This window comes from Nipponia nippon, unplaced genomic scaffold (assembly GCF_047370975.1).
Source record: "Nipponia nippon isolate SJK-2023a ecotype South Korea unplaced genomic scaffold, ASM4737097v1 scaffold_38, whole genome shotgun sequence".
Classification (NCBI taxonomy): domain Eukaryota; kingdom Metazoa; phylum Chordata; class Aves; order Pelecaniformes; family Threskiornithidae; genus Nipponia; species Nipponia nippon.
The window spans coordinates 1,752,122-1,773,128 of NW_028262356.1; the positions used below are offsets into that span (position 1 = coordinate 1,752,122).

The 21,007-nt window shown below is 65.9% G+C and overlaps 2 protein-coding genes across 6 annotated transcripts; one reads left to right on the forward strand and one right to left on the reverse strand.

Annotated features, from left to right (window-relative positions):
* Positions 1 to 325: 325 nt before the first annotated feature.
* On the reverse strand, positions 326 to 11,656 carry TRIM28 (tripartite motif containing 28). 5 transcript variants are annotated; one of them, XM_087772887.1, is made up of 18 exons: positions 10,974 to 11,652; positions 9,629 to 9,741; positions 9,394 to 9,526; positions 9,040 to 9,175; positions 7,837 to 7,953; positions 7,608 to 7,722; positions 7,377 to 7,523; positions 6,251 to 6,365; positions 5,635 to 5,735; positions 5,264 to 5,522; positions 5,144 to 5,186; positions 4,669 to 4,731; positions 3,821 to 4,022; positions 3,498 to 3,739; positions 1,993 to 2,101; positions 1,840 to 1,914; positions 1,611 to 1,745; positions 326 to 656 (listed from the first exon to the last, which is right to left on the reverse strand). In XM_087772887.1, exons 1-18 carry the CDS (start codon positions 11,173 to 11,175, stop codon positions 486 to 488), a joined length of 2,478 nt encoding a protein of 825 aa, XP_087629013.1. In that variant the 5' UTR covers positions 11,176 to 11,652; the 3' UTR covers positions 326 to 485. The 5 variants fall into 5 exon arrangements, with proteins under 5 accessions (XP_087629013.1, XP_087629010.1, XP_087629009.1 ...); XM_087772884.1 differs by having other exon boundaries at positions 3,498 to 4,022; positions 5,144 to 5,183; positions 10,974 to 11,656; XM_087772883.1 differs by having other exon boundaries at positions 3,498 to 4,022; positions 10,974 to 11,656.
* A 2,416-nt stretch (positions 11,657 to 14,072) lies between these two features.
* On the forward strand, positions 14,073 to 20,979 carry LOC148053681 (uncharacterized). The gene is made up of 3 exons (XM_087772899.1): positions 14,073 to 14,203; positions 16,701 to 17,289; positions 19,254 to 20,979. The coding sequence occupies exons 1-3, from the start codon at positions 14,149 to 14,151 to the stop codon at positions 19,720 to 19,722; spliced, it is 1,113 nt and encodes a 370-aa protein (XP_087629025.1). The 5' UTR covers positions 14,073 to 14,148; the 3' UTR covers positions 19,723 to 20,979.
* Positions 20,980 to 21,007: the final 28 nt, after the last annotated feature.

Here is a 21,007-nt window from a genome sequence, read left to right on the forward strand (position 1 = left end):
AGCCAATCCCGCGCAGGGGGAGGAGCTTAAGGCACCGGCCCAGCCCCGCAAGCTTTTGCTTTACCCCAATGGGCGCCGCCATCTTTCTCATGGGCGCCGCCATCTTTATTGGGGGCACGTGGAAGGAGGCACCCTACTGGGACCAGTTCCCCTCCATACTGGGACCAGTCCCTCCCCTCTCAGTATGGCCAGCACCAACCTTTCCAGCTCCAGCCCAGTAGCTCCCAGTCCAGCACCAGTTTAGCCCCTCGCCAGCCGCTCCATCCTCACCGGGGGGGGGGGGGGGGGGGGGCGAAGATGAGGGGCACAAAGAGGAGACAAAATGGCAGGGCCCCGAGAGGAGGGAGAGGATGGCTTTATTTCTGGGGGACACTCACGGGGGCGGGGGGGATGAGGACAGGGGCTTGGGGGGGGACGGACACCGCCACGTCCTTCCTCACGGTCCTCGGGGTCAACGGGGAGGGGATCGGGCCCCATTGTCACCGTCAGGGCCCCAGGGGGCCGGCGCGGGGGGGCAGGGAGCCTTCGGCCTCATCCAGGGGGATGGCGGGCTCGAGGAGGAGAGCGGAGGAGAATTTGCGATCGCCGAAGGCGGCGCTGAGCCGGGCTTCGAAGAAGCGTTGGAGGCCCAGGATGGACTGAACGTCCGCCTTGTCCTGGGGAGGGGGAAAACGGGGGTGAGGGGGGAAACACGGGGGGGGGGGGGGAGGAAACGCGGCGGGGGGAGGAGGGGGAGGAAACGCGGCGGGGGGAGGAGGGGGAGGAAACGCGGCGGGGGGAGGAGGGGGAGGAAACGCGGGGGGGGAGGAGGGGGAGGAAACGCGGGGGGGGGAGGGGGGAGGAAACGCGGGGGGAGGAGGGGGAGGAAACGCGGCGGGGGGAGGAGGGGGAGGAAACGCGGGGGGGAGGGGGGAGGAAACGCGGGGGGAGGGGGAGGAAACGCGGGGGGGGGGGGGGGGGAGGAAACGCGGGGGGGGAGGAGGGGGAGGAAACGCGGGGGGAGGGGGGAGGAGGGGGAGGAAACGCGGGGGGGAGGGGGGGAGGAAACGCGGGGGGGGGGGGGAGGGGGAGGAAACGCGGCGGGGGGAGGAGGGGGAGGAAACGCAGGGGGGGAGGGAGGGGAGGAAACGCAGGGGGGAGGAGGGGGAGGAAACGCGGGGGGGAGGGGGGAGGAAACGCAGGGGGGAGGGGGGAGGAGGGGGAGGAAACGCGGGGGGGAAGAGGGGGAGGAAACGCGGGGGGGGAAGAGGGGGAGGAAACGCGGGGGGGAAGAGGGGGAGGAAACGCGGGGGGGGAAGAGGGGGAGGAAACGCGGGGGGGAAGAGGGGGAGGAAACGCGGGGGGGAAGAGGGGGAGGAAACGCGGGGGGAGGAAAAACGGAGAGGAGGAGGGCGGGAAACATGGTGGGGGGAAACACGGGGGGGAGAAGGGGGCGAAAACATGGGGGGGGAGGAGGGAGGAAGCACGGGGGAGGAGGGGGAAATGGGGGGGGTGGAACAGGGGAAGGGGGAAGGGAGGAAACACGGGGGGGGGGAGGGGGAAAACTGGGGGGGAGGGGGGTCTGGATCCCCCCCGGCCCCCCCAGAAACCCGCCCGGGGGCGCGGCGCACCTCGGTGAGGCGGTTGAACTGCCGGATCATCCTCCAGACGTCGCGGGCGAACTCCTCGGGGCAGCGGTAGTGGGGGGTGAGCTTCTCCTGCAGCTTGGCGCGGATGAGGGTCAGGTCGATGGCGTCGTGGCCGTCCTGGGGAGGGATCCCGGCGGGGTGAGGGATCCCGGTGGGGCGAGGGATCCCCCCCACCCCCTTGGATCCCCCACCCCCGTGCGGCAGGACTCACCGGGGAGCTGGAGAGGCGGTGGAGGGGCCGGCAGGGCTCGTGGCAGAGCAGCTCCAGCAGCACGTACTCACATTTCTGCAGGGATTTAAAGGGATCCCCTCGATCCCTTCGTGCACCACCGGATCCCCCCGATCACTCCCTCCCCCTACGTACCTGCTGGTCCAGGAGGCAGAGTTTGTGGGGCGGCCGCTCCTCGAAGCCGTCGGCGAGGGCCTCGCTGGGGGGCGGCAGGTCCTGGCACAGCAGACACCTCCACTCGGGGCTGCGGGATCGGGCGAGGGGATCGGGTGAGGGGATCGGGCGGTCCCCCCGCCCCCTCCTCCCCCAGCTTGTTCACTGCAGGGCGGGCAGAGGCCCCCCCCCCCCGGGGATTGGGGCCCAGAGCTCCCCAGGTGCTGGGATCAAGGGGGTGGGGGCAGCTGTGGGGGTCAGGGGCAGCGGATCCCACGGGGGTTTTTGGATCCGCGGGGGGGATTCCCACACAGGTCAGGACCAGGCAGCAAAGGATCAAGTGGGGGGTCCGCGATGGAGGGGGGATACCAGCTCCCCAGGGATCAAAGAGGTCCCAACTGATCCAAGACCGATGCACGACTCTCCCCACGGGCCAGGGCAGTAGATTCCCAAGGGATCTGGGTTGACATGTAGGTCCCCAGGTGGACTGAGGACCTACAAGGGATCCAGGAGGGTCAGGGATGGAGGAGTAGAGCACCATGGGGCTCAGACCCTGCAGGTTCCCCCAGGATTTGGGATCAAGAGGTAGATCCCAATGCAGATGAGGGCCAGGAGATCCCAGAGGATCTGGGCTTGAGAGGTGGATCCCTCCACGGATGACAGAAAGCAGACCCCCAGGGCTCTGTGGTCAACAGCTGGACCTCCAACAAGGATTGAGACGGGATCTCCAGGGATCGTGGGGCGGTCCCTGCGTGGATCTGAGCTGGCCCGGTCCATGGGGTTGGAAGATCCCCGGAGAAAAAAAAAAAAAAAAACAAACAAAAAAACCCCAAAAAAACCAGCAAATCCTGGGGATCCAGTAGCAACCAGAGACTGGAAAACCTGGGTGGCAGCCAACTTCCTTGGAGGAAGGATCAGTGGATCCCAAAAGATGCCAAGAGATCCCAAGGGAGAGCTGTGGACTAGGGTCAAGCGGCTCCCAAAGCTCCAGCAGTGGCCAAGGACCTCTGGGATGGGGCAGAACTGGATCTGGGGTGAGGGGGGCAGATAGATCCCAGAGGCCAGTGATCACTCAGGGAATCCAGTGGCACCAGAGGATTCCCCCCAAGGAATCAGGAGGGGTAGAAGTAATTCCACCCCCATCCCGGGACAAGGAAGCAGCAGATCCTATGGGAGATGAGTAGATCCTGTCAGACATCAGCAGACCCCAAAGACCTGGTGGCTCTGGGCGATCCCTGAAGATCTGGGGAGCAGCGGATCCCCAAGATCCTCCACGATGCCGTGGGGCAGTAACCCCCAGCAAGGGGGATCCCAGGGGAGAGCAGTAGATCCTGGGGGATCTACCAGTGCCAGAGGAGGAGGGGAGGATCCCAAGGGGAGGATGGAGCAGCGACCCTCAGGGACGGGAGATCAGCGGATCCCAGGGATGCAGGGGGAGGTGACCAGGGGCAGCGGATCCCAGGCTGCCCAGTGGATCCCAGGCATACCTGGGGACCTCCTGGAGGGCGGGGAGGTGACAGTCGAGGTGGTAGCAGTGCTCGCAACGGTCGCACATCACCACGGCGCCGGCCCGGCAGCAGACGCGGCAACAGGAGACCCTGGGGCCGGCGGGGGCAGATCCCAGCCCCAAGGAGGATCCAGGGGGTCCCGGCACCCCGGGGGGCTCGGGGAGCAACCCCACCGGTTTGGTGTCCTGGGCGTCCCCGATGGCCGCCTCCTGCTGCTCCTCCTGCGAGGGGAAGGGGGGAGAGAGAGAGGGGTGAGACAGACGGACAGGGAGGGAGGGGGGGACGGACAGAGGGACACCCACCTTGATGGTGAGGGGGACGGGGGGCTGCGGCTGCGCCCCCCGCTCGATGACGATGAGGCTGAAGTCCTCGGCCGAGGTGCCCGGGAAGACGCGGAAGACGGGGGGCTGCGCCGCCCCCGACAGATCCAGGTCCAGCCGCTCCAGGCTGACCCGTGGCACCTTGCGGAGGAGGGTGGTCACCGGACCCCCGGGGGGGCGGCTCCTGGGGGACACAAGGGGCGGGGGGGGGGTGGGTCAGGATTTTGCCCCCCCCCCCCCAACCCCCCTGGGGTTGAGCCTTGGGGTTTGGGGTGCTGGCAGCCACTGGTCCCTTCAGGACGGAGGTGCCAACTGCCACCCTGCAGCACAAAGGGGACAAGGGGGGACCCCAGCCACCGCCTGGCGTGGGGGGACAAGAGGGGGGGACCCCAGGAGCAGAGTGACAAGGGGCAGGGAAGCGTTGGGTATAGGGTGACAAGGGTGGGGGTCCTGATCACCCCCTGGCACACAGGGACCCAGCCACTCCCTGGTAGAGGGGACAAGGGGGGAGGACCCCGGGAAAAGAGTGACAGGGGACAGGGACATTCCGGACAAGGGACTCTCAGGAAGGGGGTGACAAGGGATGGGATTGGCGGGGGCGGGGGGCACGGGGCTCGCAGCTGCCCCCGGACAGAGGTGACAAGGGACAGGGGGGGTCCCAGTCACCTGCGGGTACCGGGGGACAAGGGCAGGGGCTGTCCCCGGTTGTCCCCAGGCCCAGGGGACAGGGTCACCCCAGGCCCGGGACTCCACCTTCCGCCCCCTCAACTCGCTGTCCCAATGGAGGTGCCCTAACTCCCCCCCCACCCCCGCCGAGCCCTCGTCGTTACCGCTTAATGAGCAGCTTCTTAACGAACTTCTCCTCCTCCCCGGGAGGATGAACGGGTTTTCTCCTGTGTAATGAGGTCGTCAGGGCACCGCGGGGTCCCCGAGGAGCTCCCCAAACCCCAAAATTGTGTTTTCTCCCAACTGGGAGACCCCCTGGGACGGAGCCCCGCTACCCCAGGGACGATGACGGGGACACGGTGGCACTGTCCTCCGTGCCTGGGTATGGAGCGACGGGGGAGATGGGGGACTGCGGCCACCTCTGGGGGATAAGGGTGGGAGGGAACCCTGGGTGAGGGGGTGTCCCTGCCACCCCCTGGACACAGGGTGACAAGGGACAGGGTCCCTGGTGCGGGGTAACAAGGAAAGGAGGTCTCAGGTACGGGGTGACACAGGACAGCTATAGCGGGGGGGGTTCAAAGGGTGACAAAGGCCAGCAGAGCCCCAGGGACAAGGGACAGGGGGTTCCGCCACACTCACCTCTTCACTCCTGCGACAGCGGCTTCGGGCGAGCCGTTGGCTGCTGAGAAAAACCCTCATCAGGGGCCTTCCTCCCCTCCCTCATCCTCCTCCCACCCCGTGTCACCCCTCGCCACTCACCGAGCTCAGCGCCCGCGGCCCCGGGGCTCTCGGCCGTCTGCGGGTAAAGGCGAGGAGGGGACAGGTTGGGACAGCCCAGTCCCTCATCCCCCAGGGGACACTGAAGCAGGGTGGGCATCCCCAGCCCCCCGTCACCGCTCTGCGGGGCACTGGGGGTCCCCTGCCCCTCCTCAGCCCCCGTTTGGGGTCCCACTGGGGGCTGCAGGAGGGGGCCGGGGGCGTATTGCCCTTTGCTCACCACCGTGGCTTGCAGGGGGCCCTGGAGAAGGGAAATTGCGGGGGGGATCCGTTACCAGGGGGGCACCCATGGGTGCGGGGACCCCCCTCCCAAAAAAAAAAAAAACACACCCTCCTCACCCTCCCGGAGGTACCTGCGAGGCGCCCGCGGCCGGGCTGGGGCCACGGGGGCTGGCGGCTCGCGGCTGGGGGCTGAGGGCCGGCGGGGGGAGGCTCCGCTCCGAGATGATGGTGCCTGCGAGGGGGGGGAGGGGTGTCTGGAGGGGATCTTGGGGGGTTTGGGGGTGCAGGGGGGGATCCTCAGGAAGCTCTGGGGGGATTTGGGGGGATCTGGGGGTGTTGGGAAGGTCTGGAAGGGATTTGGGGGGGATCTGGGGGTGTTGGGAAGGTCTGGAAGGGATTTTGGGGGGTCTGGGGGTATCGGGAAGATCTGGGGGGATCCTGGAGGGATTTTTGGGGGGTGGGGGGTGTCAGGAAGGGCTGGGGGGACCTGGGGGGATCTTGGGGGCGGCTGGGGGTGTCAGGAGGGGATTTTGGGGGGGTTGGGTGTGCAGGGGGGGGGTCTCAGGAAGCTCTGCAGGGATTTGGGGGGATTTGGGGGGGCTGGGGGTTTCAGGAAGGTTTGGGGGGCCTGGGGGGGTCTTGGGGGGGCTGGGGGTGTCTGGAGGGGATTTTGGGGGTGCAGGGGGGGTCTCAGGAAGCTCTGCAGGGATTTTGGGGGGATTTTGGATACCTTTCCCGGGGGCTTACCAAAGCTCTCGGCGCTCTTGGTCCAGGCGTTGAGATCCCACTGGAACTTCATGTCACCCTGCGGCTCCACGGGGTCCACGATCATCTTGAGGGCGCGGTGGAGCTGGAAGTAGATCTGGGGGGCACGGGGGGGGGGGGGGGGGCTCGTCACAACCCAGGGACCTCGAGGGGGACGTGTGTGACAGCATCCTGGGGTGGCTGTCACAACGCAGGGAGCCCATGGGGACACGTGGCAGCCCCCCGAGACACCCATCGTATCGTAGGGACCCTGAGGGGATGCATGGCAGCACCCCGGGGACACTTGTCACATCATAGGGACCCCGAGGGGACACATGGCAGTGCCCCAGGGGCAGCTGTGACAACACAGGGACCCCAAGGGGACACGTGGCAGCCCCCCAGAGACACCCATCGTATCATAGGGACCCTGAAGGGACACATGGCAGCACCCCGGGGACACTTGTCACATCAGAGGGACCCTGAGGGGACGCATGGCAGCACGCTGAGGGCACCTGTCACATCAGAGGGACCCCAAGGGGACACATGACAGTGCTCTGGTGCACCCATCATGCCACTGGGACCCCGAGGGGACCCGCTGCAGCACCCATCACACCACGGGGACTGCAATGGGACCCACTGCGGCACCCGTGATGTCACGGGGACCCCAAGGGGACCTGATGCCGTCACCCTGCTGGCACCCATCATGTCACAGGGTCTCTGAGCCCCTGGCAGGGGGGTTCCCATTACAGCATGGGGACCCGCAGGGGACCCAGCATGTCCCAGGGACCCCACTGCAGCACCCTGGGGACACGCAGGCACAGGGACACGGACGGGGAGGCAGCGGGGGACATGGGGCACCCTGGGGGCAAACCACTCCTCAGGACATCGTCTTCCGACCCCACTTTGCCCCACATCCCCCCAAAACAGGGGACCCAGAGGAAAGCAGATCCCAAGACGCAGCACAGCCCGGGGCTTGGCTTCGCTCTCCAGCACCCGCTTCCCCACCGGTCCCCGAAAGCAGAGTCACGGCGACAGGGGGGTCCCCAACTACCCATCCCGAGGGGTTTCCTGCCCAAGGTGAGGGGTTTAGGGGGGTCTGCGAGGGGGTTTCAGCCCCTCGACATCTCACCAGCTTCTTGGAGAGCAGCAGAGCGGTGCTGTTGTCGCTCTCCAGGGCCCAGGAGGCGAAGCGGAGGATGTGCTCCTGGTGCCGCTGCAGCTTGGTCATGGCCCAGTGCTGCCGCTCCAGCTTCTCCTGCTGCCCCTCCGTCACCCTCTGCGAGGAAAGGGGACAATGCCACCTCAGGGCGAAGGGACGGTGACACGGGACGCGTTGGCACCGCGTCACCACCCGGCTCACCTGAGCGTCGCTCACCAGCACCTTGCCGCGCTTGTTGAGCTCCTTCATGATCTGGAGGATGGCCATCTTCACGTCCACCTGCACCCGCTTCTGCACGTCCGTCACCTGGCGGATGCTGCCGGCAAAGAAGGGGAGGGGTGAGGGGGGGTAAATGCCCCCACTGGGGGCAGATAACTCCCCTGGGGGGGCAGATAATTCCCCCCCGGGGGGGATCAGGCGGGGCACGTACAAGCTGCGCACTTCCTTGGTGGAGCGCTGCAGGCTGGCGTGTTTGTCACCCAGGCGCTTCACCAGCGTCGCCAGCATCTTGCGCTGGTTCCTCACCGCGTCCTCCAGAAACTGGTACCTGCAGCACGGGGGGGGGGGGGGGGAAAGGGGGTCGCAATGGGGTTGGGGGGGCTGCGAGGCCCAAAACACCCCAATGGGGGCAGCCCCCCACACCAGCGACCCATGGGGGGGGCCCAAAATAGCCCCCACAGAGACCCCCCGCCTCCTGGAGCCCCTGGAGAAAGGGACCAACTTGAATGAGTTAACCCACTCAACGCTTATCTAACGTCCTCGTTAATTTATTAGCCATTAACAATCAAATTAATTCGGGTTAAGGAGGTGGCCGAGCTAACAAACTCGTCAGCCAGCAAAACTGAAATTAAAAAAAAAAAAAGCCACTAAATTAGTTATTTGCTTCAACTGAACGAGATCTTAGGCATCAAAAAGGCTTTTAATATAACGAATCCCTCAGGTAGGCAATCTAACTAGATATCTCCTCAGATAATCAGGTAACGAATCAAATTAGTTATCGATTCAACCAGGAAATTTAACCAGGCTCAGAGCAAAACCAGTCTATTAAAAAAAAAAAACAAAAACCAATTAAAAATTGGTTAAAAATCAAGCTAATTAAAGTAACGGAGAAGGTAATTAATTTTTCACGACTAGCAAATTAGATATCTGCAATTCCGAAACCTAAAAGCAATTTAAGCCCTGCAAACCAACCAGCCCGCTAATTAACAAAGTAACTAATCAGATAACGTACGTATTTGCTCAAAACCAAAAATTAACCAAAATTAACCCTCTACTCGGTCAACGCCTTCAGCAGTTGCCCAACTAATAACTAATGAGCTTCATTTTTAAAATCAATAACTAATTGACGACAATAATTAGCCAGCAGGCTAACTTCAGTTCTTTTTCAACAACTAATCGGCTTAATTCGTTATCTACCTTCTTAGATACTCATGAAAAACATTTTAGGTGCTGCGGGGCCTCGCCGATAAGGCGCAGAGGCGACCTTTTCAGTCGATAAATAAACTTGTTCAGTTATCCGACTTGCCCCAAATTGCTATTTTTAAGGGATAACGAGCAGGATAATCGATTGGAGCGATAATTAGCCACGAAAAAACAATTTTTATTAAATTAATTACTGCCAGCGCCCACTCACTGGTGGTCCTTGTGCGCGTTGAGCTGGCAGTCGCGGCAGGTGAGCGTGTCGCACGTGTCGCAGAAGAGCACCAGCGGCTCGTGCTTGTGTATGGAGCAGTACACGGTGCGCTCCTTCTCCTTCGCCTTGCCGCTGCCTGCGGGAAACGCGGCGTGACGTCACCGTGATGTCACCGTGACGTCACCGGCACCCAGTGGGACCCGCTGGCGAAGGAGGCGTCCCTTTGGGACAGGCACGGCCGCGGTGACACCTCCGGATGCGCCCAGGGATGGGCTGGCCAGAAGGTCACCGCCTCGGAAAGGACGGCGACAGCGCGGTGACAAGGACAGCGACAGCGCGGTGACAAGGACGGACCTGCGGCCCGGACTGTGTGGTCCTTGGTGTACTTGACCCGCTGGTGGGCTTCCACGCAGGTCTCGCAGAGCGGCTCCGAGCACTCCACGCAGTAGCTGGTGGCCGGCGCGTTGTCCTCGCAGCTGGTGCAGCACTGGGGGACAAGAGACACGGCGTGGGGACACCGGGCTCGCAGAGCCGCAAGGAGCTCACTTCACCCTAATTAATCATTAATTAAGCATTAACGATGCATTACCTGACTTGATCCCTGGCTGGTGGCAGCTGTCTCGGCCCCGCTGTCCCTCAGAAAGTAGTTCTCCACGACGTCCTTCAGGTGACACTGGTGTTTGCAGACGGGGCAGTCGACAACTGCGGGGAGGGGAGCTGTGAGGGGGTGTCGGGGGGGGGCCCAGGGTCACCCCAAACCCCGGTCACCACCGTTTGTCACTAGAGAGTCCCCTCGTGGACCCACACGGTGCCTCGTGCCTGCCAAAATCGCACCGGCTCGTTAGCGGGGTGAGCCGCTAACACGCTTCAGCAAAGAAGGAAGAAACCAGAAGATCCTGGGTCCTGACGGTGACGTGCGGATCTTGGAGACCCCCAAAGCCGAAGCCCCACTACGGCTCCGGGGCTGTCTCCGATGTCGTCGCAGAGGGGACAGCGCCTCAGGGGATCCCTGCTCCCGAAGCAGGTCCAGCATGGATCCAGGTCGCCTTCTTCCAGCCAAACCGCCGGGGTAAGGAAGTTTCATCCACTGCAATCCTCCACGGCCGCTGCCTCTTGCTCAGCTCCATCATCCACCTTCACAGCAGGCGCTGATTTACCCTCCCTCCTCCTCCTCCTCCTCGCCTCGGGAGGCGGCACAGCGACGGTTGAGATGCCATCACCCGCAGACGGCGGGGAGAGGATGTGGCGCTTTTGATCTCTCCAGAAGCCTCCCCGCCGAGGCGGAGGGGTGCGGAGACGGCGACGAGGAGCCACGGCGGCGGCGGCAACCGCTGGCAACGGGGTCAGAACATTCCCTCCCGGGGTGGGACAACCCCGTGGCAGGAAGGATCCAGGCATCCCAGCGGGGTCAGAGCAGCCGTAGGGGCAGCTGGGGGCTGCCCAGCGTGACAAACTGGGGCGGGGAGGAGGCCACCGAGCACAGGAGGCTTGCGCAGACCCCATGGGCCACCCCACATCCAGACGAAGCCCCGCACAGGGAGCCCCGGGGGAAGCCAAGGGTGTCGACAGCACCCCAGCCGCTTCACCCCCGGCTCCGCTCGCACCCCTCAGCAGGGCTCCGATCCCACACCGCCCTCACAGGCGCCCAGGTCCCCCCGGATCCCTCTTCACACCCTCGCGGGGCTGTTTGGGCCACCCTACCTGTCCGTACCCCTTTCCCCGGCCTTGTACACGCACACACGCACGCCCCCCCCCCCCCCCCCCGCCTTGCACGGCTCCCGGGCCCGTTGGCACAACCCTCCCGCCCCTTTACAGCCTCGCACGACCCCTCCTTTAGCTGGGCCTCAGACGGTCCTTCCCCCCGCAGGGCTCCCTCGCCCCCGGTTAACACACCCGCCCCCGTTAAGACGCCCTCGCCCCCCGCCTCGCCTCACCTGGCCCATCCGCGGTAGGAGCGGCGGCAGGGCCCGGTGCGGCCCGCAAACACTCCCGGCAAACCGAGTGGAGACAGGGCAGCAACCGCGGTTCCCTCTCGGCCCTCAGCCACTCCCGGCAGAAACCGCAACGCTCCAGCAGATCCAGAGAATCCGGTCGCTTCCTGGCGGGACCGCCCACCTCCACCGCCGGGCCCGACATGGCGGCCGCTGCCCCCCTCAGTCCCCTCACCGGGAGGACCCGCGAGCCCCCGCCGGCTGCGCGCGCAGGGACCGCCCACCTCCTCCGGGAGCAGCCAATCAGCGCCCGTCGTGCGCCGAGGGGGCGGGGGGCTCGCTAAGATTGACAGAGCGAGAAGGCAATGGGAGGCGCAGGCGGGCGGGGAAGGCGGGACAGGAGCGAGAGAGGGGCGGGAAGGAGCCGCCGGCACGTGAGCAGCGCGGGGGCGGAGTTAAGGAGGACGGACCAATCAGCTCACTCAGTGGGTGGGGCCCACACCTTATTAAGCCAATAGGCATCTGGAGAGCGCGGACTGACAGCTCGTGGATCCAACCCGCTTCCTCAATGCGCTCCGCCCCCAGGGTGGGAGGGCGAATGTGGTGTATCTCCCTCCCCCACTCCCAGTTTGGGGACGATTCCCAATTCCCCATTCCCAGTTGGCAGGTTTATCTCCCTCCCCCATTCCCAGTTTGGGGACGATTCCCAGTTCCCCATTCCCAGTTGGCAGGTTTATCTCCCTCCCCCATTCCCAGTTTGGGGACGATTCTCAGTTCCCCATTCCCAGTTGGCAGGTTTATTACCCTCCCCCATTTCCAGTTTGAGGGGGGTTTCTGCTCCTTCATTCCCAGTTTGGGAAGGGTTTCCCCCCTTCCCCGCTCCCAGTTTGGGGATGATTCCCAATTCCCCATTCCCAGTTTGCATCTTTATCTCCCTTCCACATTCCCAGTTTGGGGCGAGTTTCCCCCTCCCCCACTCCCAGTTTGGGGACGATTCCCAATTCCCCATTCCCAGTTGGCAGGTTTATTACCCTCCCCCATTCCCAGTTTGAGGGGGGTTTCCTCTCCTCCATTCCCAGTTTGGGAAGGGTTTCCCCCTCCCTCACTCCCAGTTTGGGGCGGAGGTGGGTCCCTCTTCACCACCCCCACCCCCACCCCCATTCCCAGTTTGGGAGCCTCTCTCCCAGTTTGGGGGCTCCCTGCCCATTCCCCATTCCCAGTCCATGGAGGGCGGGGTGTCTCCCCCTCCCCACCCCACCGTGGGGTCCCTGTGTCACCCGTGGGTGTCCCCACCCGGCACCAGTGGGGATGTGGCACCCAACTGGGAGCTACTGGGGGAAGATGGGGGACGCCTACGGGTGCCGAGCCGCTGCATCACCTCCCACCCTGGGGGGGGGGGGGGGGACGCCCACGGGGGGGGGGTCCTCGGCATGGTGACACCGCTCCTCGGTGTCCCCAGGGTGGTGGCACGTCCCAGGGAGGGGGACATTGCCCTCCTGGGTGTCCCCACCCCACCTGGGTGCCAGGGACACCCGCGACGGGGCCCCCGCTGCCGACCCCCCGCGGCGGGGGGGGGCGGGGCCCCCCGGTCCCGCCCCTCCGGTCCCGCCCGTCCCCGTCCCCCCCCCCCCTTTCGTCCCCCCCGGTGCCGCCCTCGGCTCCCCCCGGTCCCTCCCCGGTGCCTCCGGTCCCCCCGGTGCGGGCGGGGCGCCCCCCCCCCCCCTTTTCCGCCGCTCCCGCCAGCTCGGCCCGACTCGGGGCAGGGCCCGCCCGAGGTACTGGGAGCGATGGGAGGGAACTGGGAGCACTGGGGAGGGACTGGGAGCACTAAGCGGGGACTGGGAGGACTGGGGAGGCTGGGGAGGTGAACCCTAGGGGGCTACTGGGAGCACTGGGGGGCAGAACTGGGAGCACTGGGGAGGGACTGGGAGTGCTAAGAGGGGGACTCGGGAGAGCTGGGGAGGCTGCGGGGGTGGACACGGGGAGGCACCAGGGGGTTACTGGGAGCACTGGGGAGGGACTGGGAGCACTAAGCGGGGACTGGGAGGACTGGGGAGGCTGGGGAGGTGAACCCTAGGGGGCTACTGGGAGCACTGGGGGGCAGAACTGGGAGCACTGGGGAGGGACTGGGAGTGCTAAGAGGGGGACTCGGGAGAGCTGGGGAGGCTGCGGGGGTGGACACGGGGAGGCACCAGGGGGTTACTGGGAGCACTGGGGAGGGACTGGGAGCACTAAGCGGGGACTGGGAGGACTGGGGAGGCTGGGGAGGTGAACCCTGGGGGGCACCAGGGGGCTACTGGGAGCACTGGGGGGCAGAACTGGGAGCACTGGGGAGGGACCGGGAGCGCTAAGAGGGGGACTCGGGAGAGCTGGGGAGGCTGCGGGGGTGGACGCGGGGGGGCCCCGGGGGGTTGCTGGGAGCGCGGGGGAGGGACGGGGAGGACTAGGCGGGGGCGGGGAGGGGTGGGGGGGCTGGGGGGGTGAACCCTGGGGGGCACCAGGGGGCTACTGGGAGCACTGGGGGGCAGAACTGGGAGCACTGGGGAGGGACCGGGAGCGCTAAGGGGGGACTCGGAGAGCTGGGGAGGCTGCGGGGGTGGACACGGGGGGGGGCACCAGGGGGTTACTGGGAGCACTGGGGGGGTACTGGGATGGACTGGGAGCACTACACGGGGACTGGGGAGGGTGGCAGGGTGAACACTGGGGGGCCCCAGGGGGTTACTGGGAGTACGGGGGGTGTACTGGGAGCACTGGGGGGCAGAACTGGGAGCACTGGGGAGGGACTGGGAGCAGTAAGGGGGGACTGGGAGTGCTGGCGGGGGGAGAACTGGGAGCACTGAGGAGGCCAGCAAAGGGGTTACCAGGGTCACTGGGTGTTACTGGGAGTGCTGCAGGAGGGTTAATGGGAGCACTAGGAGCCCTGGGGCAGAGTTACTGGGAACACTGGGAAGGTCAACTCGGGGAAACTGGGAGCACTGGGATGTTACTGGGAGCACGTGGGAGGCACTGGGGGTTACTGGGAACACTGTGGGGAGTCACAGGAAGCACTGGGAGTTACTGGGAGCACGGGGGCGGGTCCTGGGAGAGCACTGAGGTTTACTGGGAATGGTGGGAGGGCACTGGTGGATACTGGGGGGCACTGGGAGCACTGGCTGACAGTGGTGTCCCCGCAGGCGCCATGTTCCTGGCCGAGGGCCCCTGGGCGCTGGCGGCAGCGGGACAGCGTCCCCCCGGTGAGCACCCCGCGTCCCCTCCTGTCCCCCAATGTCCCCTGCATCCCCCCATGTCCCCTCGGGTCCCCCCCGGGTCCCCTCCTGTCCCCTCATGTCCCCTGCATCCCCCTGTGTCCCCCTCAAGGTCCCCCTGGGTCCCCTCCTGTCCCACCATGTCCCCAGGTCCCCCAATGACCCCTGCAGGTCCCCTGGTCCCCCTCAAGGTCCCCCCATGTCCCCTGGCGTCCCCCCGGGTGCCCTCCTGTCCCCCCCAATGTCCCCCGGTCCCCCAATGTCCCCTGCATCCCCCCATGTCCCCTCAGGTCCCCTCCTGTCCCCCAATGTCCCCCGTGTCCCCCCGTGTCCCCTCAGGTCCCCTCCTGTCCCCCAATGTCCCCCGTGTCCCCCCGTGTCCCCTCAGGTCCCCTCCTGTCCCCCAATGTCCCCTGCATCCCCCCATGTCCCCTCAGGTCCCCTCCTGTCCCCCAATGTCCCCCGTGTCCCCCCGTGTCCCCTCAGGTCCCCTCCTGTCCCCCAATGTCCCCTGCATCCCCCCATGTCCCCTCAGGTCCCCTCCTGTCCCCCAATGTCCCCTGCATCCCTCCATGTCCCCTCAGGTCCCCTCCTGTCCCCCCATGTCCCCCCGGGTCCTCCCCAGGTCCCCTCCTGTCCCCTCCTGTCCCCCCATGTCCCCTGGGTCCCCCCATGTCCCCCTCAAGGTCCCCCTGGGTCCCCTCCTGTCCCCCTCCATGTCCCCGGGTCCCCGAATGTCCCCTGCGTCCCCCCATGTCCCCTCGGGTCCCCCCCCGGTCCCCTTCTGTCCCCCTTCATGTCCCCACATCCCCCAATGTCCCCTGGGCTCCCTCCATGTCCCCTGCAGGTCCTCTGGTCCCCCTCAAGGTCCCCCCATGTCCCCTCGGGTCCCCCCAGGTCCCCTCCTGTCCCCCCCAATGTCCCCAGGTCCCCCAATGTCCCCTGTGTCCCCCCATGTCCCTCAGCGTCCCCCGGGACCCCCTCGTGTGTCCCCCCCCCCGTCTCTCTGTGTGTCCCCCGGTCCCTCCACATCCCCTTGGTGTCCCCTTGTGTCCCCACCACGTCCCCCGCGTGTCCTCGGGTCTCTCAAAGTCCCCTCATGTCCCCATATGTCATCGTGTCCCCACCTCCGTGTCCCCGTGTCTCCCGTTTATCTCCCCCGTGTCACTCCCAATGTCCCCCATGTCCCTTCACGTGTCCTCCCATGTCCCCGTGTCACTCCCAATGTCCCCCATGTCCCTCTGCATGTCCCCCACATCACACTGCCTGTCCCTTGCATGTCCCCACGTCACACCACGTGTCCCCCCATGTCCCCATCTCACTCCAAATGTCCCCGTGTCACTGCATGTGTGTCCCTGTGTCACTTTGAATGTCCCCATCTCTGTGTGTCCCTCTGTGTCCCCCATGTCCCTCCGCGTGTCCCCTATGTCACACCGCATGTCCCTCGCGTGTCCCCCATGACCCTGCACGTGTCCCCTGTCACACCCCGTCTCTCTGCGTGTCCCCCATGTCCTTCCACGTGTCCCCCACGTCACACTGTGTCCCTCCCCATGTCTCCCATGTCCCTCCACGTGTCCCCTATCTCACGCCGCCTGTCCCTCACATGTCCCCATGTCCCTCCATGTGTCCCCTATGTCAGACCGCATGTCCCTCACGTGTCCCCCATGTCCCTCCACATGTCCCCCACGTCACACCGCGTGTCCCTTGCGTGTCCCCCCTGTCCCTCCACGTGTCCCCCTGTCCCTCCATGTGTCCCCTATGTCAGACCGCGTGTCCCTCACGTGTCCCCCATGTCCCTCCACATGTCCCCCACGTCACACCGCGTGTCCCTTGCGTGTCCCCCCTGTCCCTCCATGTGTCCCCCTGTCCCTCCATGTGTCCCCTATGTCACACTGCCTGTCCCTCACGTGTCCCCCATGTCCCTCCACATGTCCCCCACGTCACACCGCGTGTCCCTTGCGTGTCCCCCCTGTCCCTCCACGTGTCCCCCTGTCCCTCCATGTGTCCCCTATGTCAGACCGCGTGTCCCTCACGTGTCCCCCATGTCCCTCCACATGTCCCCCACGTCACACCGCGTGTCCCTTGCGTGTCCCCCCTGTCCCTCCATGCGTCCCCCTGTCCCTCCATGTGTCCCCTATGTCACACCGCCTGTCCCTCCACGTGTCCCCCGTCCCTCCACGTGTCCCCTATGTCACACTGCGTGTTCCTTGCGTGTCCCCCCGTCCCTCCACGTGTCCCCCTGTCCCTCCATGTGTCCCCTATGTCAGACCGCCTGTCCCTCACGTGTCCCCCATGTCCCTCCACATGTCCCCCAAGTCACACCGCGTGTCCCTTGCGTGTCCCCCCTGTCCCTCCACGTGTCCCCCTGTCCCTCCATGTGTCCCCTATGTCACACTGCCTGTCCCTCACGTGTCCCCCATGTCCCTCTGCGTGTCCCCAGTGTCCCCACGCCCCGTCCCCCCCTCACTCCCCTCTCTCCCCGCAGCCCCCGGCCCCGCCGCCGCTCCGCCACCGCCGCCACCCGCCACCGCCGCCGCCTGCCCGCAGCGCTCCGGCCCCACCGCCCCGCCGGCGCCCGGGGCCCACCGCTGCGCCGACTGCGGTAAGACCTTCGGCGCCCGCTCCCGGCTGGCGGTGCACCGGCGGGTGCACACCGGCGAACGCCCCTTCGCCTGCGCCCACTGCGGCAAACGCTTCAGCCAAAGCTCGGCGCTGGGCCTGCACCGACGCCTGCACACCGGCGAGCGGCCCCACGCCTGCGCCGACTGCGGCAAAGCCTTCGCCGTGCCCTCGCACCTGGCGGTGCACCGGCGGGTGCACACCGGCGAACGCCCCTTCGCCTGCACCCACTGCGGCAAACGCTTCAGCCAGAGCTCGGCGCTGGCGCTGCACCGGCGCGGTCACACCGGCGAGAGGCCCCACGCCTGCGCCGACTGCGGCAAAGCCTTCGCCGTCGCTTCCCACCTGGCCGCTCACCGCCGCATCCACACCGGCGAGAAGCCCTTCCCCTGCCCGCGCTGCGGCAAGCGCTTCCGCCAGCGCTCTGGCCTCGTCACCCACCAGCGGGGACACAAGTAGCCCTTGGGGACACCGAAACGGGCGCCGGGTGTCACCGAATTCACCGCCAGGAGCCCCAGAGGACCCCAAAGTGTGGACATCGGGAATCCCCTTAACTCTGCCCGTCACCGCGGGGACCTCAGGGCACCGCCGCCAGCACCCCGGCCTCGTCACCTGCCAGCGGGGACACAAGTAGCCCTTGGGGACACCGAAACGGGCGCCGGGTGTCACCGAATTCACCGCCAGGAGCCCCAAAGGACCCCAAAGTGTGGACATCGGGAATCCCCTTAACTCTGCCCGTCACCGCGGGGACCTCAGGGCACCGCCGCCAGCGCTCCGGCCTCGTCACCCGCCAGCGGGGACACAAGTAGCCCTTGGGGACACCGAAACGGGCGCCGGGTGTCACCGAATTCACCGCCAGGAGCCCCAAAGGACCCCAAAGTGCAGACATCGGGAATCCCCTTAACTCTGCCCGTCACCGCGGGGACCCCGGCAAGCCACCGCCAGCACCCCGGCCTTGTCACCTGCCAGTGGGGACCCGAGTCACCTCGGGGACCCCTCGAATTCAGCTCAGGACCCCCTGCTCCAGTTCCAGACCCCAAATTCGGCTCTGGACGCCCCCCTGCAGCCTCTGGGACCTGGAGACCCCCCCGTCCCCTCAACTCTGCCCCTCGGGCCCCCCGTAGCCCTTGGGAGGCAAAGGGGTGAGGCCCCAAATGGGGTAAAAGCCTGCCGAAATGGGCAAAACCGCCCCCCCCCAAATATAATGCAGCCCTTCCCCCCCCTTCGGGGCAAGGCGGCGCGGAGGGGGTTAACACCATCGAGTCGCGGTCCTCCGAGCGGCGCGGAGCGGCCCCTAGCGGTACCCGAGCGCTTCCGGGGCGGCGGCGGGGGCTCCGCGGCGGTTGGGTGAGGAGGGGGGGGGGGGACGGACACGGGGACACCGGGACCGGGGACACCGGGACCGGCCCGGAGCCCCCCAGGCTCCCCGGTGCCGCCCCCCTTCGCTGTCCCCCCCACCCCCCGCCCCCGGTCCCCCCTCCCGGGCTCCCCCCGTTCCCGGGACCCCCCCCAGGGAGACCCCGATATCGTCCCGCCCCCTCATGTTCACCCCTTTTGGGGTGGTGTCCCCCTCCCCCCCCCGGTCCGGAGGCCCCCCCGCGGCCCCCCACCACCCTCGGTGCCCCCCAAGATCCCCCCCTTGTCCCCCCTCCATCTCTGTCCCCCCCCCCCCGGGTGCCTCCCCCCAGCCCTGGCAGAGGGTGCCCCCCACCCCTGGGTCCTCTTTTGGGGGGTGCTGACCCCCCCCCCCCCCGTGTCTCCCCGCAGGCCATGGAGCAGCCAGAGGAGCCACCCGGCGACTGGGACACGGTCCCCGACACCCACAGAGGTGAGCCCTGCCCGGGAGGGGGTGCAGGGGGACAGGGCAAAGCATCATGGGACAGCGGAGGGGTCCAGCGCTGACCAAAGCAGGTCCATCTCCTCCAGGTTCCTCACGGCTCCTCCCAGTGAAGTCTGAGGACCTCCAAGGATGGAGACCCACCACCTCCCTGGGTCTCTTCCCCAGCTCCATCCCACCAGGGTGGGGAGGGACACGGGACCTTGCTCCAACCCAACCCCAACCCAGGTCCATCCCCGACCTCCGTGGTCCTCCTGGCCATCTCCAAATGAGACCTGGGTCTGAGGGGGCTTGGGAGGCAATTTGGGAGATCCGGGGGGGCAGCGAGGCAGATCGAGGGGTGATTTGGGAGATCTGAGGTGATTTGGGAATTCCAGGGATCAATTTGGGATACTGAGGGCAATTAAGAAGCTCAGGGAGGGCAATTAGGGATCCCCACGGTGACGCCCACCTCCGTGTCCCCACAGGCACCGCGAAGTCCCCAGAGATGGACACCCCTGAGAGCCTGGTGACATCACCGCCGCTGCCCCCGTCACCCGCCCTGGGCTGGCCCTGGGGGCTGCCCCCCACGCCCCCCCCGAGTACCCGGAAACCCTACAAGTGCACCGAATGCGGCAAGGCCTTCGGGCAGAGCTCGCACCTGATGCGGCACCTGGGCACCCACACGGGCGAGAAACCCTACAAGTGCGGCGCCTGCGCCAAGAGCTTCACCCAGAACTCCAACCTCCTGCAGCACCAGCGCACCCACACCGGCGAGAAACCCTACGAGTGTGGCGCTTGCGGCAAACGTTTCGGCTGGAGCTCCAACCTCAGCCAGCATCGCCGTCTCCACAGCGGCCAGAAGCCCTTCCAGTGCAGCCAGTGCGGCAAATGCTTCGGCGAGAGCGCCCGTCTGCTCGAGCACCAGCGCACCCACACCGGCGAGAAGCCCTACCGCTGTCCCGATTGCCCCAAGACCTTCAGCCGCGGCTCCCACCTCGCTCGCCACCGCCGCCTCCACGCAGCTGAGCGGGGACCCGGTCCGGTACTGGCGGTGCATCGGGGGCTCTGAGGGGCTCCCCAAGGGAAGGGGAGGAGGTGGTGGAGCAGATGATGGTGCTTCTGTGGTGACCACGAGGACGTGGTTTGACCTGCCGGTGCCCGTCGTCAACAGAAGGATTCATGGAGGATCCGTGACGCGGTCAATGGCTGCTACAGCCCTTCTGTGGTGGCCATGGAGACGTGGTTTGGCCTCGTTGGCGCCCATCATCAATACAAAGACTTCAGGAAGATCCAGGATGTGGCCAGTGGCTATTACAGCTGTTCTGTGGTGGCCACGTGACCATGGTTTGGCCCTATCGGCACCCACCATCAACACAGACTTCAGGAGGAGCCACGACATGGCCAGTGGTGGCCACGGGGACATGGTTTGGCCCCATTGGTGCTCACCATCAATGTAAAGCCTTGGGGAGGACCCATGATGTGGCCAGCGACTCTATGGCCCTTCCGTAGTGGCCACAGGGACATGGTTTGGGTCCATTAATGCCCATTGTTGGCTTGTGGGGAACCCGTGTAGGCAAAAAGCCACAGGACTGGGGACAAACGTGGACACAGAGACTTGGGGAGGACTCATGATGTGGCCAACGGCTACCACAGCCCTTCTGTGGTAGCCATGGGGATGTGGTTTGGCCTTTTTGGTGTCTGTCAGCAATGCAAAGACTTGGGAAGGGTCCATGACACAGCCAATGGCTACTACAGCTCTTATGTGGTAGCCACGGGGATGTGGTTTGGCCCTACCGGTGCCCATTGTCAACACAAAGACTTGGGGAGGGCCCATGATGTGGCCAACGGGGATGTGGGTTTGCCCCACTGGTGCCTCCCACTGGCTCGTGGAGAAGCCACGTGGGCAAAAAGAGATGGCATTGGGGCTGAAGGTGGACGCAAAGACTTGGGGAGGACCCGTGACAGGGTCCAATGGCTACTACAGCTCGTCTGTGGTGGCCATGGGGTTGTAGTTTGGTCCTGTTGGCACCCGTTGTCATCACAAAGACTTGGGGAGGTTCCATGACGTGGCCAACAGCTACCACAGCCCTTCCATGGTGGCCACGGGGACACAGTTTGGTCCCGTTGGCACCTGTTGTCATCACAAAGACTTGGGGAGGTCCCATGACATGGCCAACGCCTACCATTGCCCTTCTGTGGTGGCCACGTGCCCACGGTTAGCACCCACCATTCAGTAGGTGAGATGTCACGTGGGCAAGCAGTGAGGAGGGGGGCAATTTTTAGGGAAAAAAAAATCGCAATAATGGCACTAAAACGGTCCTTAAAACCCGCGTGTTGATTTTCACCACCCGCCG

Bases quoted from the DNA above. Each gene is read 5' to 3' on its own strand.
- TRIM28 (XM_087772883.1), bottom strand. From the start codon at position 11,175: ATGTCGGGCCCGGCGGTGGAGGTGGGCGGTCCCGCCAGGAAGCGACCG. The intron at 4,732-5,143 runs GTGAGTGTGGCG...CTCATTACACAG, and splicing joins GCTGTCGCAGGAGTGAAGAG to GAGAAAACCCGTTCATCCTC. The intron at 2,102-3,497 runs GTATGCCTGGGA...CCGATCCCGCAG, and splicing joins GCCCTCCAGGAGGTCCCCAG to CCCCGAGTGGAGGTGTCTGC.
- LOC148053681 (XM_087772899.1), top strand. From the start codon at position 14,149: ATGTTCCTGGCCGAGGGCCCCTGGGCGCTGGCGGCAGCGGGACAGCGT. The intron at 14,204-16,700 runs GTGAGCACCCCG...CTCTCCCCGCAG, and splicing joins AGCGGGACAGCGTCCCCCCG to CCCCCGGCCCCGCCGCCGCT. The intron at 17,290-19,253 runs GTAGCCCTTGGG...GCCCCCCCCGAG, and splicing joins ACCCACCAGCGGGGACACAA to TACCCGGAAACCCTACAAGT.